The 18,957-nt window shown below is 40.6% G+C and overlaps 1 protein-coding gene across 1 annotated transcript in view; it reads right to left on the reverse strand.

Moving 5' to 3' along the window:
- Positions 1-2,279: 2,279 nt before the first annotated feature.
- The window catches only part of si:dkey-100n23.5 (cyclic AMP receptor-like protein A), a 79,432-nt gene continuing 62,754 nt past the window's right edge, over positions 2,280-18,957 (reverse strand). The window contains exon 13 of the mRNA XM_024286116.2: positions 2,280-3,510. Within this exon, the coding sequence (XP_024141884.1) occupies positions 3,349-3,510 (162 nt within the window). The 3' untranslated portion in view covers positions 2,280-3,348. The remainder of the gene's footprint in view (positions 3,511-18,957) is intronic.

Raw genomic sequence — 18,957 nt, forward strand, 5'->3', positions numbered from 1 at the left:
GCCTCACGCACGCGCACAAACACAGATCTGACAAATGATAGGGTGGCGAGGCGAGCTAATAGCAGGCAACGCGCGGGCCGACATGCCCGTGGGCTGCACGGGTGTTAAATTGTATCCAATTACGGCGCATGCGACATTATGAGGAGGGAATAATAATTCTTCTTGCGTGACAGGGAGATTCACTTATTTCCACTGGATCTTTATGTGGAGAGGGGGGGTGGAAATTGTGCGTCTGTGGTCTTCTGTAGGACACGGCGCGCATATTCCATTAATCAAAATCCTGTTAGCCTTATATGGGGAGCGCGCGCAAGTTCGACTAATAATTAATATGCATTATTCAAGCAGGTCTTCATGCGCATCCACGCATGTACACAAACACGAGAAGGGCAGGAGTGATGGATGGCTTCCATGTGAAAATGAAATAAACACATCCAGCCTGAGCTTTGTTATGAAATGTATCTCCTGCTCATTTATTTGATTGAGTGCAAATTCCAGTAAAAGCAGCAACAGTGCAAAAAAAAAAGAAGGATGCATGCAGTTCAGGTGTGCAAAATACAGTGACGGGACTTTGAACTGCTGAACAAAGGTGCGCACTGGTGTTCCTGACACCTGCAGAAAATTTTAAATTAGTATATTTTTCCATTTTTTTGTGATTTCATTCAACTTTCTGTACTGGTATTGCTGCAGTAACCAGATGATTTCTTTTGTCTAGAAACAGATGTTCCAGTGTTTTTGTGTTTGTTCTTTTAGATTTTCCTAATCTTCCACTTAGATGAAATGTTCCCAGTTTAGAAAACTCTTAACTGGTCACTAAAACCTTATTTACACTGAGCGGTCCAGTACGGTTCGGCTCGGTATTTTGAGCGTTTCCGTTGTTAAATGGACCCATTAAACAGTACCGAACCGTACCTCTTGGGGGCCCCCATCCGTTGTAGGTCCATTGAAAAGTGGAACATAACGGTTGGCTGCTGTATCCACCTGTTGATTGGCAGAAAGTGCCAACATAGCGCTAATTAAAGCTAACGTTTCCAATGGCGGTATTCAATCGTCTTTCAGACATTAAATTCCTGTTTTTCACGATGTACCAGAAGTAAAGCAATGAAAAGACGAGTTGTTGGATGATGTTTTTTTTAGTCGTCGCACTACAATGATGCGATGACATGCTAGCGGTCGACACCACGCATGCGTTGTGAAAGTAGCGCAGGAGCCCCAACCGAGGAAACCGTCGCTGGAATTAACTGGTCTGTACCGTACCACTCCTTACCAGACCAGACAGCTCAGTGTGAACATGGCTTTATTATATCAGTAAAGACCCACTCTGACCCACTTGTGTTTTTGTTCTTGTAGCTTTTATTTGATGATGAAGGACATATATAGATACAATAATGATTAAAGTTGTATTTTGGATTCTTTCTTTTTTTCAGTTTTTGGGGGAATCAGGAACAGATTAAAAATGTAATTTGATAAAGATTGTAGTTGTGACAGAAAATACGCTGGCTGGGTCACAAGCTCGTTGCTCCACTCACATCCACTTATAGACAAATAGATAAATAAACATCTTTGTTTTCCTCGTCTGAGCTGTAATCTAGTTAAAAAAAATCTACATCTGAATAGCTACAATATTGGTCGCCATTTTTGTTGCGCCGGCTAGGGGTAAGCTAGCGGGAGAGCATGTTAACAGAGAGCTCTCAACAACATGGAGGGGATGAGGGTGGGTCCCATCCACAACTCAGATCCAAATTTTGCAGAAACTATGTCCAAGAAGACTACACAGGTTTTAAAATGTTGGCTAAACACGGCATAATCATAATTAAAAGACCACTGGGAACGCTTTTAAAATAGATCAAAGATGATCGGAGTGGGTCTTCAGGACACTTAAGGTTTATTGGAATCATCTGGACTCAACCTACAGTTTGGGTCTTAATTTGTGAAAAGAGCTGGTCAGACTTTTGTTGTAAAACTTTTTCGCCAGCCAATGGGTTACATCGTGTGACGACAGAAGGTCCCCCCTCACGGGTCCATTCCATTTTTCTATGGACCTACGAGCGTAGAAAACCTTTCAATTGTTATTGTGATCAACGTAAGTCCAGCAAATTTTGAAGGAGAAAAGCGGCGTGTTGATCACTTACCAATTGAAAAGTTACAATAAATCAAAGAATATAAACACTAAAGCACCAGCCAGTCCTTCTTAACAGGTCCATTTTGTAATGGAAACGCTCAAAAGTTCAGTCCGGTCTGGAACACTCAGTGGAACCAAGGCACTAGTGTCCATATGAATGTTTTTTTTTTTTTCAAATAAAACACAAAATAGAAAACAATTGATTATAAAGCTCTGACAAAAAGAGCCAAACTTTTTTTTCATTCTTTGATTTCCTTTTAAGGCACGTACAAAAATGTGAAAACTTCAGTATATACAGTTCATTGATCTGGTATAAATACTGCACAACAAATATGTGTTCATAAAAAATACAAAACAACCTTCAAACGAACAGAGAGGACAACGCTTGACATCAGAACCCAACAAAGTGTCACTCAGAGTCTAAGCAGACTCCGTAAGCTCATGTAAACACGTTAGTTTGGCTAACACTGAACTATTCCTGGTTAAACTCTGATCAATAAATCTCCTGCTTCCCTTCTGGAGCAGCGAGTGGATTGGATGATGAGCGAATGGAAACGTTCTGACTGACTCAGAAATTACATATTTTTCTTTACTCAACAGAAGTTGTTAAAAAAGTTTTTTTTTTTCTTTTCCCCCTTCCTCCTTGCTGGGAGGAAAATGATGCATTGCTAGGATCAATCCAACAGCAGATCTAGATGCTGACACACACATGATTTTAAAGGGCTGCTTTTTCCACTCATCTCCTGCAGAGAAGCGAAAAGGTGACTTGCTGCAAGTTCTTAAGAAACACTTTGCAATCATTGCCCTCAGCGGACATTTGTTAATACTTTTTTTTTATCCACTAGCGTGCAAAATTAATGAAGAACGGGCGACAAAATGGTGCAGAAAATGGTAAATAATTTGGAAATTGTTGGGATGCGGCAGATGCCCTCCCTCGGCGTGAGGAGGATCCTCTTAGCTCTGTTGAGCTGGAGCTCTGCTCAGTATGTGTGGTGTGTGTCTTAAGGATATTAAATAGTAAAGGATGGGGATTAATAATGGAACCTGACAGCTCATCTCCGGCTTCTATCTGCCTGACTGTCCCCACAATCTTCCCTACCATTCCCTCCCTACCTTTTTTTCCTCCCTCTTCTCAGTTTCTAATCCTCTGTGCTTCTCTCTGGCTGCGACCCTCCTTTGTGCCTCCTTCCTGCAGCTCTTTTGTCTCCCTCTCTGTCTCCTGCTCTCTGTCAGGAACCTCGCCCTTTCAGGGTCATGTCGGGAGAGTAGAAGAGCACGTTGGTGTCGTCGTCATCGCTAAGGTCTTCCAGGTCAGCTTGTGTGTAGCGCACTGCCCCAAGGTAGTACTCTCCAATTTGAGTGCGGTCACACAGCCGTGACTGTAGAGCCAGCTGAAAGGAAGAGACACACAAACACACACACTCGTCAACTATGCTGACCAACACGATCAACAGTTGTTCTTTCATCCACGTTTTTCTGTTATTAGGAAAAAAACAAACATTTTAAGATATTCTGAAAAATATTCAATGGCAGATTTATTCAACCGGAAACAATTATAATAAAACAATCCATTATTCAAAATATTTTAAATGATTAACATTTTAATAAGTATTTAATGCAGGAAGTTGAATGACCATAAGGAATTATATAAATGTGAGAATCTTCTCTTTGACCTCCGAGCAGATGGAGCCAATGATCCAAAAAAAAAATTGATGCTGCACTACGACCTAAAGGACTAAAACCCTGCAGTGCCCCAAACATTGCCCTGCTGAAAAAAACACTGACTGTGAGAAGGTTACTAAAGAAAATCTAAGAAGAACCAGAGAAAGTAATGTGTTCAGATGTGAATCAAATCAAATCCACCTGCAATATTTGAAGGAGTAAGAATTATGCCTATGACCCTCAAGACACTATACCCACTGCCAAACATGGAGGGGGAAGGATTATGGTTTGTGGGTGTTGGTGAAGAGACAGTTGCACCACCAATTTAGAGTGAAAACCTTTTTTATTGATCCAGCTGAGCAAAAGTTCACAGATTACAGGACAGCAATTAAAGATGCACACATGCTGGAGTTGACCTGTGCAGGTACTCTGGGTTTTTGGGATTCCTGAACCTAGGGAAGCTCGTAGACCATAATGGACGGACAACAAAGTTGCAGACCAGTATGGGCGGACAACAAAGTCGTAGACCAGTATGGGCAGTATGGGCGGACAACAAAGTTGTAGACCACTATGGATGGACAACAAAGTTGTCGACCATAAAGGACGGACAACAAAGTCATAGACCACTATGGGCGGACAACAAATTAGTAGACCACTACGGACGGACAACAAAGTCATAGACCACTATGGGCAGACAACAAATTAGTAGACCACTATGGATGGACAACAAAGCCGTAGACCAGTATGGGTGGACAACAAAGTTGTAGACCACTATGGAAGGACAACAAAGTCGTAGACTAGTATGGACGGAAAACATAGTCGTTGACCAGTGTGGATGGACAACAAAGATGTAGACCAGTATGGGCGGACAACAGCGTGGAGCTTTACGAGGGGAGCGCAGGTGTCCCTTGAGGCTTGTTGAAAATGGAAAATACCATTGTTGTGTGTGTGACAAATGTAAGTATTCATAAGGCTAATGTAAGTTGTGTGCACTTATGACGTACGGTGGATGCAGTCGTATGGTTCCCTTATGCCACACTAGTCATTAGTAAACTATTAGTCACAACTTCTTTTACACCTAGATATGGACTGTCCGTGGGCAAAAAAGTGGGCAAACTTGCACTGTTCACACAAGAAGCACACATTTATCATGTGGACAGGATTCACAAGCCCTTTGCACAGTCCGCAGTATTAAGGGAGTACGGTCAAGAAAATTATAAATCTGTATGACGTGCCTGGGTCTCACCTACTTCACACTTAGTTTTCCTTGTGTGTTGTGTAAGGGTATACTACAACCTGTCGCCCACAGCATGCCCATAGAAAAAATGGACATGAACATTTTCGCTCTATAGAACCTCTGAGCGGCCAATGACCTTGATATTTTGTGTGGACCACATGTCTGCCCTGTACAAGTTTGCCCATTTTAACCCACAGACAGCTCATATCCACCCATGAGGGCAGTTGTGACTAAAGCCATAGTCTTAACACACACTAAGGCAAAAAAAGAAATGACTCAAAATAGTGGGTTAAGGGCCAAGAGTGATCTAGTCAGTCTCTTTAATTTTCCAGAAATCTGTGCAAGGAGCTGAAGACTTGCTTCAAAAAGCATCCATATAACCTTAGGGACTCTGGAAAGGGTCTGAAAGAAGAAATGGACAATGTTCCTCTGGAGATACGTGGTTAACAAAATACAAAAAAAAGAGAAACAAATCAAACATATATGCGGTTGACAAATAAGAAGACTTATTACATGTCGATAGAGGTGGGTTGTATGGGTTTTACAGGGCATTTGTATTGCAAACTCATTATCTAACTGACCTGAAAAAATAAGAGCAGCTAAAAAGAGAGCTGTCCAATCTTGTTGGGAAGATGCAAAGAAGGCCACAAGGTGACAGTGAATTAAGAAGGCTGGCTCATTGGTTATGACTGTTGGGGGTCTGGTCAGTCTTAGCTTAGTCACCTGGGAGAGGGTGTCTGAAATTGAAAGACCCGAAAACACCCCAAATGACCTGAAACCACTCCAGGTTACATCACTGACGATGCGCCCCGATGCATTCACCAGGCATTTGCTACACACTAAAGTCTTGCCTTGTCAGTGACACCAATAAAGACAGTGGATGATAACCAAGAATAGATTGGTGACTATTGGAAATACTTTTGACTGTTAAGTTCAGCAGTTTTGCCCCTCCTTTGCCCTCACCTGGTTGCCACAGCTGCATTACATTTGTAATTGGTCTTCAGGTATTTAAGTAATGGTTGTTTGGTCTTTCAGTGTCTTCTGCGACACTGAAAATGTGTTGTCACCTATGTTTTTTGCCATCTCTTTGGAGTACCTTTTGTTATTAAACATTTTTTAAACATCACACATTTTTTGTTAATCCACATTCTGGATTCGAGTCCTTCATGCTCCTGGGTTCCTTTTTGTCTGACGCCGTAAAATTGACAGCACTGGGGACAGGATGGGGCAATACCATCACCAACACTAAATATAAGAACTTGATAGAGTGAGTGTGACGTCACCTGCAGAAAGTGCCTCATTTCCGGGTCCAACAAAATCAAGTCAATTCAGTCACCTTTTTTTTTTTTTTTTTTTTTTTACATTTAAGCAGTGATTGGTCTGAGTCATGGTTTCTATAGCAACCACTCTTGCCAATCAAGAGTGAACTTGAAAGTGGCAGAATCTCTGAAGCATTTGCTACGTTCGCTGTGAGGACAAATCATTTTATTGAGGTATCTAATTGGCCGGTTTCTGACTTGAATAATATGGACAACAGTTGAAAACATAATAAGAAAAATGAAGATTATTATAAAACATGCTAAAAATAAGGTATGAGAGCAAGAATTGTTATTTTGACAAATATAATAACTGAGTAAAAGCAGCTTATTTCTCAATAGAAGTCTATGGGATTTTGGCTTCTTGGTCATTCAACCCAGTTCTCATATTTAGCCAATGGTCAGAACCTCCGTGTGTCTCTTGTGAGAGAGAACCCCTACCTAACGATAGAACAGTCCTCAGAAAAACACTCAAAAGAAAACCTGAGAGGAGAAGGATGACATCTCCTCAAGGACAAACCAAACACCATTGAACTAGACTCAGAGGAGATGTATCAGTGGTTTGAATTTTATTTATTTATTTTTTGGGTAAATTGAAGGCACATTTCTCAGCAAGAGGGCGACAGATGAGAAATAGTTTAGCCTCAAGATGAATTCCTTTTTAGAAAAGACACAGACCCAAAACCTTGAAAGCACACAGGCATTATCAAATGTTTTGGCTGGGAAACTTTCTCTTCCCAAAGCATGCCATCTCTTACTATGGTGACGGGATATTTTGCCAGTTCATAAAGCTTTCATTAATTCTTTTTTACATGTAGCCTCTTTTGGCTCTACAATAAAAAGGGATGGACACTTATCTATAAACTTTCTGCTTGTAAACTGGCATGCCTCTATCAATAAAAGCTTTGAAACTGAAAATAAAAAACCCCCCTCTTTAAAATTCAAATGGTCTCTCTCCTTATTTTGACTCTTCGACTGCCCGAAGGAAGGAGGCGACCAAATAAACGATCTTTCTTTCATCTGAGATAGGAAAATTTGGGAAAAACCCTTCACAAACTGTGCAAAAACATATGTGGGTTTAAAGTGAAACGTGCGAGGAGGGAGGCGCCGCACACAGCCCCAGCATGGTGACAAACAGAAGGAGCCCAGCTAGGAGTCACCTCATAGAGTCCAACCCCCACACAGTCTTCTGATCTCAGCAGAGAAGTTCAAGAACAACAAACCAAGTGGGTCCCAGCCAACGACTGTATATGAGAACTGGACTGAGTTACCCCTCCCCCCTGGCGTTCCAAACATGAAGTACCCACTGGCTCCAAAAGCGAAAATCCCATAGACCTCTATAGAGAAACAAACAGCTATTACTAGGTGGTACCTTATTTTAATGTGTTTTGATTGTTCTCTTTCACAATGTTTTATCTGTAGTTATTTAATTGCCCAATCAAATCCCTCAATAAAAGTATGTGGTCTCATGTTGAGCGTTTGAAAGATTTTGTGTAGCCTACTTCAAGTGGTAGGATGTGTGCTTCCAACAATATTGCTACTGATTGGTAAGAGTGGTTGCTATAGAAACGCTCACTCAGAGAGACATGGACCAATCACTGCTTACTGACACGGCTCGCCTCCAACATGGAGGTGCCCATATCGCAAAAAAATTGCCACCAAGTTGACTTAATTTCGCTGGAACCGGAAGTAGTTCATTTTCTATGGGTGACGTCACATTCACTAGGACCAGTTCTCATATACAGGAAGTGGTCTCAGACAATAGGGGGACTGGAGATTAACAAGGGTTTTTTGTGCCAACATAGCCATGTTTTGTCAAGGGATCAAATACTTTATGCACATAATAAAAAAAGCAAGTAAATTAAAAAATATTTTCTTGTTTTTTATTGAGTCTTCGGGTAGTATCCGTATACTTATCATTTCTTTGTCAGTGGGGAAATGAACAAAATCAAAATATTTGTGTTACGTTTTCAGTGACACTGAGACAAGCGGGGCTTTGGAGCAGCTTCTTTCCTGCATGCTTGCTCGTATACATGCAGAGGCAGAAGTGAGATCTGAGCTCATCGCAGAGCCGAAGGCGGTTCAGCTGTATGGCTAGAATACAGATCAATATCAGGGAAGTAGCTGGAGGAAGATGGGGAGAGAGAGTGAGACGGAGAGTGCGCAGGTGGGAGGGAGATGAAACACAAAGAAGGGCAGAGGAAAAAAATAATGTAAGAGATATAAATGCCAGAGATGCTGTAACAGGGTACTACGGGAACAGAGAAGACAGGGAAAGAGACACGCCGCACAGACAGACGGAGACAGGCGGTGAAAGAGGAAGAGAAGCCTCAAAGGCTGCTGTTGATGAGAAGAAAAACAGAACACGAACATCAGGAGGCTTGCATGCAGCAAAGAAGCAGGACAATCAAAGATATCGGGTCACAAAATCAATGTAAATTAACAACCTGCTGACTTGAAAACAAGCTCTCTAACCAGAGGAGGCTGCTTAGTGTAACTTTTTGTTTCAGACGGAGTGCCTGCTGAATCTGAAACTTTCCACCTTTGGCCAGCGATGTCAGGATCACAATCAACATCAAAAATGACAAGAAAAGTCTAATCTTTTTAGAGTAAATTTGTGTTTGTGGGTAACAACTATAGGAAACAAAACCGACACTTGTGGAGCACCAAAAGAAAAAACAGTCACGTGGGAGTATGCAGCACTTTCTATTTGAGAAAGTTAGCAGTAATTTTTAAACCTGTTGCAGTTTTGTGTCTGAGAATAAATGCTAGGCTGGTAGAGATTTTACTCACCATGTCTAGGGGTAACACGAAGCTGGTCCTGGAGTCAGATTGCTCATCTTTTTTTATCCCCTAGGCTTATATCTAGTCTAGTCATCACTTTGAAATGACATTTGATTCATCCTGCCAAAGTGCTTTCCATTGGACTTAGACACTGGGGGCGCAATGGTAATTAACATGGAAGGTACCAGGAAAAACCAATTAAAAAAGGGAGAAATGAAGGCATCTTTTAGGATCTTTAAAAGTTCAAAAGGACCTGCCACTACTTATTTGTGTTCAAATGTGTAGTTTATTTTCAACAAAAGTAGAGAATTTCTGACTTATTTAAAAGAAAATGTCCATATATATTTCAAAATAAAGACCAGTTAATGTGCAGGTGCAGCTTTGTGCAAGGCAGCTTTATTGTAGTTGACTTATAAGCAATAAACTGGTCCTAAATCTGTTCTACAGACTCATAACTTTGGTTCTTTCTAATAAACCTTCTTGTGTTTACTCAATTGTAAGTAAAATCAAAATGGGAAACTGGGAGATTTAGTCTTCATTAAGAGTTCATTTGCTTAGTTAGTACATTTTGCTTGGGAATTGTAAAGAATTGCCCTAATTTTGATGTTGAAATGTCTCAAACATGGTGTGGAAAAGAGTGCAGGTCCTGGATAGAGCTCATTTTAAACAGTACTGCCTAAAAATGTTGTTGGAATCAAACATTTCCCACCTTGGTCTGCATTAGTTTGGGCTGGTTAAGTGTGTGTTCTCTGCAGTAAATCTGGAAAAATATGCCAACAAGACTGGGATGAACCAATTTACAATAAGAAACCAGCTTGGAGGCTGCACGGTGGCGCAGTGGTTAGCGCTCTTGCCTCACAGCGAGAAGGCCCCGGTTCGGGACCTTTCTGTGTGGAGTTTGCATGTTCTCCCCGTGCATGCGTGGGTTTTCACCGGGGACTCCGGCTTCCTCCCACCGTCCAAGAACATGCTTCATAGGTTAATTGGTGACTCTGAATTGCCCCTAGGTATGAATGTGAGAATTAATGAGTGTGTGATTGAGGCTCTGCGACAGACTGGCGACCTGTCCAGGGTAAACCCCGCCTTCGCCCATCGGTAGCCGGGATAGGCTCCGGCACCCCCATGAAAGGGAAAAAGCGGACAAGAAGAAGATGAACTAATGAATGAATGAATAAAAGCAGCTTGGAGAGAAGAGATCAACTGTTAGGAGGAAATATTACAAAATGAATGAAATACAAAATCACTGACAATCTAACCCCACCCGGAGCTCCATGAAGGATCTCACCTGGTGGGGTAAAAAGGATCTTGAGAAAAGTAGAAGAAGTCCAAGAACTATGTGGGGGGACTGTTCAATGACCTGTACAGAATTCTGCTTTTTTGTTTAGTAAAACGTCACATTGTCATAGATTCAAATGATGCAGAATGCAAAACGGTTCCTGAGCTTAAGTCATGCCATACCTAGACCTGTCTAAAGTTCTTCAGAGACCATAGATGATCCAGAGGAGGATTAGAAGAATGTCATGCTGTCAAAATACAATTCTTTGGTATAAATGGCACTTGTCATGTTTAAAAAGAGCAAAAACTCTGAGAAGAACATTACTGTGAAACACAGGGGTGGAAACATTATGGTTTGGAGCTGTTTGTCTGCTAAGGGGACAGGGCGACTGATCCGTATTAAGGAATGATGAGCCCCAAAACATCACAGCTCTTGAGAAGATCTGCATGGAAGATTGGACCAAAATGGCAGCTACAATGAAAATCAGAAAGTCCAACGGTAAACCTTTGACCTTTAATTGCCAACCAGGGTTACATTATAAGGTATTGAGGTGAACTTTTGTCATTGACCTTATATTATTATATGTTATGGCTGCTGATGTGCTTCATCCCTTGCCTTGTTGTTCTGATTGCCTGGCAGGTGGGGACCAATCATCCTGATTAACACCTGCTGGCTGTTTAAGACACAGGAGGCCCTCAACCAGGAGGCAGGCAGAGCAGAGCGAAGCAGGAAGCTGAGGAGCAGCAGAGTTTTGGAGTTGTGCTGGTGTGTTTGGTTCTCTTGTCCTTCCTGATTTCCTCAGCAGTCCTACACTGTTGGGTTTTGTTATTTTAGTTTAGGGATTGGACCTTGGTAGTCTTTATTTGCAGGCTTTGTTTGTTTGTTTTTGTTAGTTAGCCCTTGTTAGCAGTGAGCTACTGACTCTGACGGTCAATGTGGCTGGGTCAGTAGTCTCCCTGATTTATTTTATGAATGGCCAATGTTCCAATCCTTTTGTTTTGTGTTTCTGTTTAAACCAGCACAATAACTGTAACAATTGTACACATACATGTTGACTTCTATGATGACTTTCTGCACATCAGACAAATAAACCCTTTCAAAACCAGATAATTTGAATTTCAGTGTGTTTTTTTTAAATTCTGCTGACAAATACCCCTCTCCCCCCACTATATTGTACATGAGAACTAGACCAAGTGAGGGATGTCATCCATAAGAAAATGACTTGTTTCTGGCTCCAACAAAGTAAATACAATTCAGTCGCTGTTTTTTTTATATATGGACCCCGCCATGTTGGAGCCAGATGGCATCAGTAAGTAGTGATGGTTCTCTAGCAACCACACTTGCTAATTAAGTGAGCTAGTTACAACTCCATACTTCTACCACCTGAAAATGGGGTCTGGAGAATCTGTAAATCAAACGCTTCGAATGTTTAACAAGAGACCACAAACTTTCAGTCAAGCCTCTGATTGGCCAGTTTATAACTTGAATAACTTGAACTACAGACAAAAGATCAGGAAAAAATACGATTAGTGAGAAAAAAAGAATATCCGAGCAAATTTTTTTTTTCTGACAAATAGAGTGACTGAGTAATGTTTATTTATGGGATTTTGGCTTCTCGTATTCAGTCAATGCTTTCACTATAACAAAGATTTTGTGGAGCGTTTACAGTGTAGTGACCTATACAAGACTTTCCTACTAAGTGATCATGGTCCCAAATCCCTATGTAGAGCAGCATCCACTTTTTAGTCCGAAACAAAGTTTAACACAGCACTAATCCAGAGAAAAAACCCTGTAGTTCGGATGAAACCTACCCTGTGAACCTACCCTGAAAGATTAAAAACAACTAAATCTGTTAAAGCTACTAAACTATCCAGAGCTAAGAGCAAAAAGGAAAGTATATATATTTAAAAATGATCTTGCATAAAAGGCTTCCCTTTTCTAAGATTACTGAAACAACAATAGTCCAATAAAGAGATGAGGAAAGATTAGATCCAGCAGGACATATTTCAAAAAGTAGACGCAGTCGATGAGGAGACGCAGAAGACTGCTTAACTGCAAACAGCAACAGAACAGAAGAGAGAAGCGCGGCGAGTCCGGGCTGGAAGAGCTGGGAGGGGGTCTCTTTTATGCGAAAGCACAGATTTGCCGCTTTGAGAGAGAAATGTTTTGACACTGTCACACCGTCAACACCCTCTCCTTTCCCAAACCCCTCCTCTTCTCCGCCAATCTCACACCTGATGTGTGGGGGCTGCTGGGAGCCGCATGCCAAGATGAATAACAACCGGCCGTTAGTCACGATAGCGCACGAACACACACGCTGCCTGTCTCTCCGCTGCTCTCGTCTCTCCGCCGTCTTCTTTCTCACCTTCCTCTGTTTCCCTCTGACACACGCAAACAGCAGCTTCTCCGTGATTTACGAACACATTGAAATTCAATTTCGCCCCTCTGTCTCTCTCTCTCTCTCGACACTCATCACAGAGCAACACTGACATTTGGACTGAAGGTCATACCACACATTCCACTCTTCCACGCTGCGCTCGTGACCCTTTATCAGCGCAGTCAGGAAACTGAGTCGGGGGAAAATATGTACGCCTGCGTATGCTGGTATTCCTGCGGACTAAAACCTCACAGCACTCTCATCTTGTGGGGCAGGAACAGCTCCAGCTCATATCAACACATGCAGCCAATGTTAAAGGATTGATACCACTTTATGCAGAAACAAATGGGCAAGAAGCTCCATTTGGAAGAGCACCGAAATGAATGATTGGTTTCATCTGGCAACAAGTTGGGTCATCTGACTGCCTGAATATGGTGAATGAGTAGGTTTTCCCTCAATTCATTTTTTCCTACCATCTTGAGCATATTCTATATTCAGGATTCATGAGGCTCAAACTGCAAAAGAGCAATTTAATGAGCATGAGAGCAAGAATGCCGTTTTGTTAGGCCACTAAAAAAGAATCCTTTCATTGTTAAATTATAGCGAAAATTATGGGCCATCTAAGTTGATACCCGGCATTTTTTGCTTGCCACCTCTTGGGGCAACGCATTCTCAAATTGTCATATATGAATTTATGGTTTGGGTCTCCTCTACGTCACTTTTTGACGTTTCGGGTGTCCCCAACTCATTGATTTTTGATGTGCTGGCTGTTCTCATTAAATCAGGAGTCCCCAAAACCTCAGGACGCAAATGGTACCGGTTTGAGGGTCGCTTGGTACAGGTTCGGAGATGCGAATTAAGGTTTCCGAACTCTTGGGACGCAGACAGGCAGCGGTACCCTAACCCTAACCCAGTACTAGTAGCTAAACCCGGTACCGGTTTTACCGTCCGAGGTTTTGGGGACCCGTGACTTGATTGGAACAGCCAGTCCATCAGAAAACGACCCAAAATGTCAAAAAGTTACACGGAGGGGAGCCAAACCATAAGACCATAAGACCATATGTCAAGTTGGGGGTGAGAATGTGTAGCCCAGAGACTGCTATGCACCCACAGTAAAGTCAAGAACTCCCCCCAAACAATGGTTGAAAACGTTTGTTATGACTAACGTGTTTATGCTACAGTCACAAATACAACTGCCACCGCACAATGTGGAGGCATCAGTAGAATCTTCAAGATTTCATGCTGTCTCTAGATTTTTTTGTTTTAAAATCGTTGTCATGGTCATGAATGTAGATGGTGCAAGTCAGATGGCGGTCACGCATGTAGAATGGCCCGCTTTTTATATTCAACCGGATGGGTGGTGGCACTTGATATGGACAGCTACTGCAAGGGGACACTTACAGATCGTCTAGTCAGAGCTGCTGCTGGCCGGCGATCCAGCTCTGGCCGCCCAGCTGTCCCCCAATTTCGCAATGTTGCCCCCCCCAAATCATAGGCGGGCAATCTTGAAATGTGCTCCGGGTGTCCACTGACTGATGTCAATTTTTAGAGAAAAATCATCTGATCACACAACCACTGATGATACATTTAGAAGGCTCTAAATCAGATCTGGAGTACAAATGTGGGTCAAGTTGTTCTTTTTTCATGACATTTTAGTAAAATTTAACAAAGAATTGATATACTGTCCCGTAGTGGGGACATTCAAGACAAAATATTAGTAAAAAAAAACAGATACACAAAGAGGTAAACATCATCCGCACTCACTACAGGTGCAAAGGCCAGCTGTTAGAGGACTGGTCCAACTATCTACTATGGTCTATGTTGTGGCTGCTTAAAGATGCGGGAGGGGCCGACAGCAGCCCCCAGTGCTGATTGAATAGAAGGAAGAGTGCTTAAAAACAGAGCCTCCAAAAACCAAACAAAGCAGATATGGGTTTGACACACATCAACATTAAAGAAAAACGGCGGCGGTTTCTCCTGGCAATATGAAAAGCTGCAATTCACAGCTGGTGTGCGAGCTTCCGTTCAAATTATAGAGGAGGCAAGTGTTTTGAAGCGCATTAGAGGCTGCCAGTGTGTGGTGGCCTTGACTTTGAGCTGTTTTAGTGATTCTGTGCAAGCTTGCGGCAGTGATTTCCTATAAAGTGCTCTGCTACCACCAACATTTGCAGTGATAGCCACCAACAAATGCTTCTGATACCGATGTCTTTTTTGATTTTTAACATCAATCTGATTCTTTGTTGATCTGAGTTTTGACCTGAACATTGAAACAAACACCTCTTCTTTAGGTAAGTTTTTCCATTATATGACTGTTAAAGGCAGCATTGCCTAAAGAAAAAGGTTCCTCTGCAGAACTTGCTCACTTAAATAAAGGAGGTGAAATATTATTAAACCTTCAATAGGGCTTTTGTATTTATATTATTAGATATATTGAATACATGATTTCCTGTTTGTTTTTATTGTAAGAATTATAGTTCTATTAAATAAAACGCTAATTTTCTTAAGTTTTTTTTTCATGTTTTTAACAACTAAATTTGAAAATAATTTTTAACTCATAACATGAATCCTTTCTTTTATTCAAATTGTATAGTAATTTCAGGGCAAATTTCATTGTAAGTTGACACAAATTGTGAACTTGTAAATAGATTTGTTTTTTGGCATTCATGTTCCAGCCATACTGGAACATGAATGCCAAGGATAGTAAAGTTGCAAAATTCTCTGCCAGTCAACTTTTTTAGCCAAAATATAAGAATTATTGCAAGCAGGAAAATGCATAAATAATAAAAACTTTCTCAAATATCACCAACAATTTGATTATTTTTTAGTATTATAGTTTCATTAAATACTTAAATGATGCAACCATAGATTATACTCTCCATATGTTTTTGAACTGTTGCAAAAAATACATAAGCTTAAAGTGTAGAACCTTCAGTTTTATCAACAGTTTCTTATTATAAGCTGCTAGATTACTAAACAGCTAAATCTGGATTTATGACTATCTTTAGTTCCCCCTGAAACCGGACATCATGTTTGAACTTGATGGGCAGATAAAATAGTGCAATCATTTGGGGGGGTAGGAAGTAAGGATGGGAGGCAGTTGGGGGGTTAGAAGAGCTACGGTGAGTGGGGTTACTCTATTTTTTGCACATTTTATTGCTCTTTTATACTATCATTTATTGTTTTTTTTTTTTTACTAGTATTTTGGTCTCTTAGTTACTACTTTAGTCTTGTATATTATTGTTCTCATTTTCACTCGCATGGTCCTAGAAAACACTATTTCACTGAGTCTGCAATACTCTGTATGAATGTAAGTGAAAATAAAGCTTCTATTCTATTCTATTCTATTCTATTCTATTCTATTCTATTCTATTCTATTCTATTCTATTCTATTCTATTCTATTCTATTCTATTCAAGCAGATTTGTGAAGCCTCATATCAAGTCCAGAACCAAGTAGAGGGCAATGTGGACCCTCCCAATGGACGATGGAGTAAAGAACCAAGGTTTGACCGACGTTAACAGATAGACTTAGGGTTTAAACAAAAGGGAAACCTCATCCATACAACTGCATTCCAATAAATAAACAAGTAATAGCAAGGGCTGTTTTTAATGGTTTGAGCTTGGCCTAAAGGTCAATCAGACCGGGACCTTTTTTCATTACCACTATGGGTGTGTATTGGCAAGAGTCTGACAATACAGTACGTATCCCGATACATGTCTCACGATATGATATGTATTGTGATATATTTCAACACTGTACCACAAAAATTTTTTAACTCCATTTTTAAGAGTATGACAGCTTTACTTGTTCTTATCCGAGCCCACTACAAAGCACTGAAATCCGTTATTTTATATGATACTAGGAGCAACGTGGCTCAGAGTTTCGGTACCCATCCCAAGTAAAAACTAAGTAGTACATGTCTTAGTACAACAAAAACCGCGAGGCTGACTGAACATTTAACACGAGCCGTTCAAAGAGGCTCAGTGTGCTGTGCTGACATCTAGCGGTTGGGGGTTTAGGTGGAAAACAAAATACGCTGAAGGACGCTCATGATATTGTCTTGTCAGCATTTTAAACTGATACAAGTATCAAAGTACAAATTATTGCAATATATCTCTGAACCAATTTTTCCCTACACCCTTAGTTTTCACCAATATGAAACCAGTTTGAGAAAGCCCCCTGTCTGATCCAGTGTGACTGTGTCTAAGATGACTAAAGAAATTATCTATAGATATGGTTTGAACTGGAGCTTGGATTTGGAAAAACCCGACTGGTCTTTGCAGAGCAGATCCTATCAAACATCTGGATGAAGAGCATATCTTTTACCCAGTAAAGCTGCCAACGAGGGGCCACCTCTATCCTAAAGTAACAGTCACTTTAGGTGTAATGGTCAGACATACTTAAAATGTACATAGACGGGATTTTATGAATCTATGCTGCAGGTTTCTCTGATTACAGGGCTGTTCGTATCGACATCTGTCACACATTGTCAATTACAAACGTCCTTCTCAAAAACCGTAGAAAATAGCAGCCAGTTCCCCAAGCTTGTTGATCAATATCAGTGACTCAACAATTACTTTATCATGCAGTGGGAATGGGGATTTTGAAAATTAATTTTCTGCAGTATGATTCACTTCCTCTGCTAATATGAATGGACTGTCTGATTTCTTTCATTGGTCAGGTTTCTTGTCTCCACTAGAAATCGATATGGTTCTCAAGTGCGGTCTGAGACGCAGTTATGTGTTAGCTATTTAATATTGTTATAAATGCTTCAATCAGACTCAAAGTGTCACAATAGGCCAGGGGAGATACAGTCTAAAGGGTTTGGCTGGTGGTAAACACTGAAAGGTTAACGCGTCTGGAAATGAAAATGGAACAATATTTATCTATTTTTGTTTGTTTATACCAGCCAATTTAACATAGCATTACTGTGCTTTAGCTAGTTTGAGTCTGCTAAAATTTTCCTAAATTGGATCTTCAAAAATACAATGCAACTTCATATTTGAGGTGATGGAGCGCTGACCCTGGGATGGAAGCTTTTGTGGCTCAGTACCCTGATCTACTGCAACTAATCGGACCTTGAACAAGACATTGAACTCTCCAAGGGTAGTAAAAAGAACTGTATGACCACAAGCCCCGAGTGAAAGAGTGTGATCGCTGCACTGTAAAGCACTTTATGGAAACTAGTAGGTTAAAAGACACAGTTTAAGCGTGGACCATTCACTTCACCTGACAATCGACACCCGCCTTCCTTCATGTGCAGGAGCAACCCTTAGATATCCTAAAGAAACCCAAGCATGAAAAACATGAAAACCCATTCAGCCTTTCAGTCATTTGGTCTCTGACCCAACGCGTGCTTTCATGGCCTTTAACCACCAAAACGAGAGTACGATGAAAAGGAAAGTTCACTTTTATGGACTGAATTGACTCCGATTATGTTAGCATTACTTCTAAAGAATTTACAGAAAGTTTTTATGCGTCTTCAACTTTAAAGTGGGAAGAATTTGTTTGGAGTTGCATGCTGCAAGTAGAACTATCAAAAATGGCATAGATAAAGTATTTTCACACTGAGGTGTTTGGTCTGCAGAAAAGCTTGTTTCCCCAAATTGTTTACTTTGTCAGGTGTAAAATCTGAATTCTGGTGTTGAATCAACAAGTGAATCCTCATCTGCTGAAAATTTAAAATTTTACAATATTTTCAAACACATGTTGACCAATACCAGCATTCAAATATTGTTTTAATTCACTGAAGATACAACATCAACTGAAACAGTCAACTTTCAAATCAACTAAATTTAATCTACAAAAGGTTTATGATTCAGAACAAATCAATAATTTTATAAAACCTTTTTTTAAATAACCAAATCAAGTTTCTCTTGGAATGAAAATTTAATAGTTAAACTTCAATGAAAGTGTGTTCAAAATTAATCAAAATGCAAACTTGTGATTCAAAGTTTAATCAACTTGGTTATTTGACAGTGATACTAACCTATGAATAAATAAGGCGACAGGGGGTGTTTAATGGATTGAAAGGATGTGTCTTTATGGTGCAAGCAGCCAAGTAAACTGACAAATGTTCACAGCCAACATTTGAAAGTTGCTTATGTTTTCATGGTCATCATGTCTGTATGATTTAAGCAGAATTATAATGGGGAGACAAAAATTCCCACATTTGCCAATACTGATT

This window comes from Oryzias melastigma, linkage group LG21 (genome assembly GCF_002922805.2).
Source record: "Oryzias melastigma strain HK-1 linkage group LG21, ASM292280v2, whole genome shotgun sequence".
In the NCBI taxonomy this organism is placed as follows: Eukaryota; Metazoa; Chordata; class Actinopteri; order Beloniformes; family Adrianichthyidae; genus Oryzias; species Oryzias melastigma.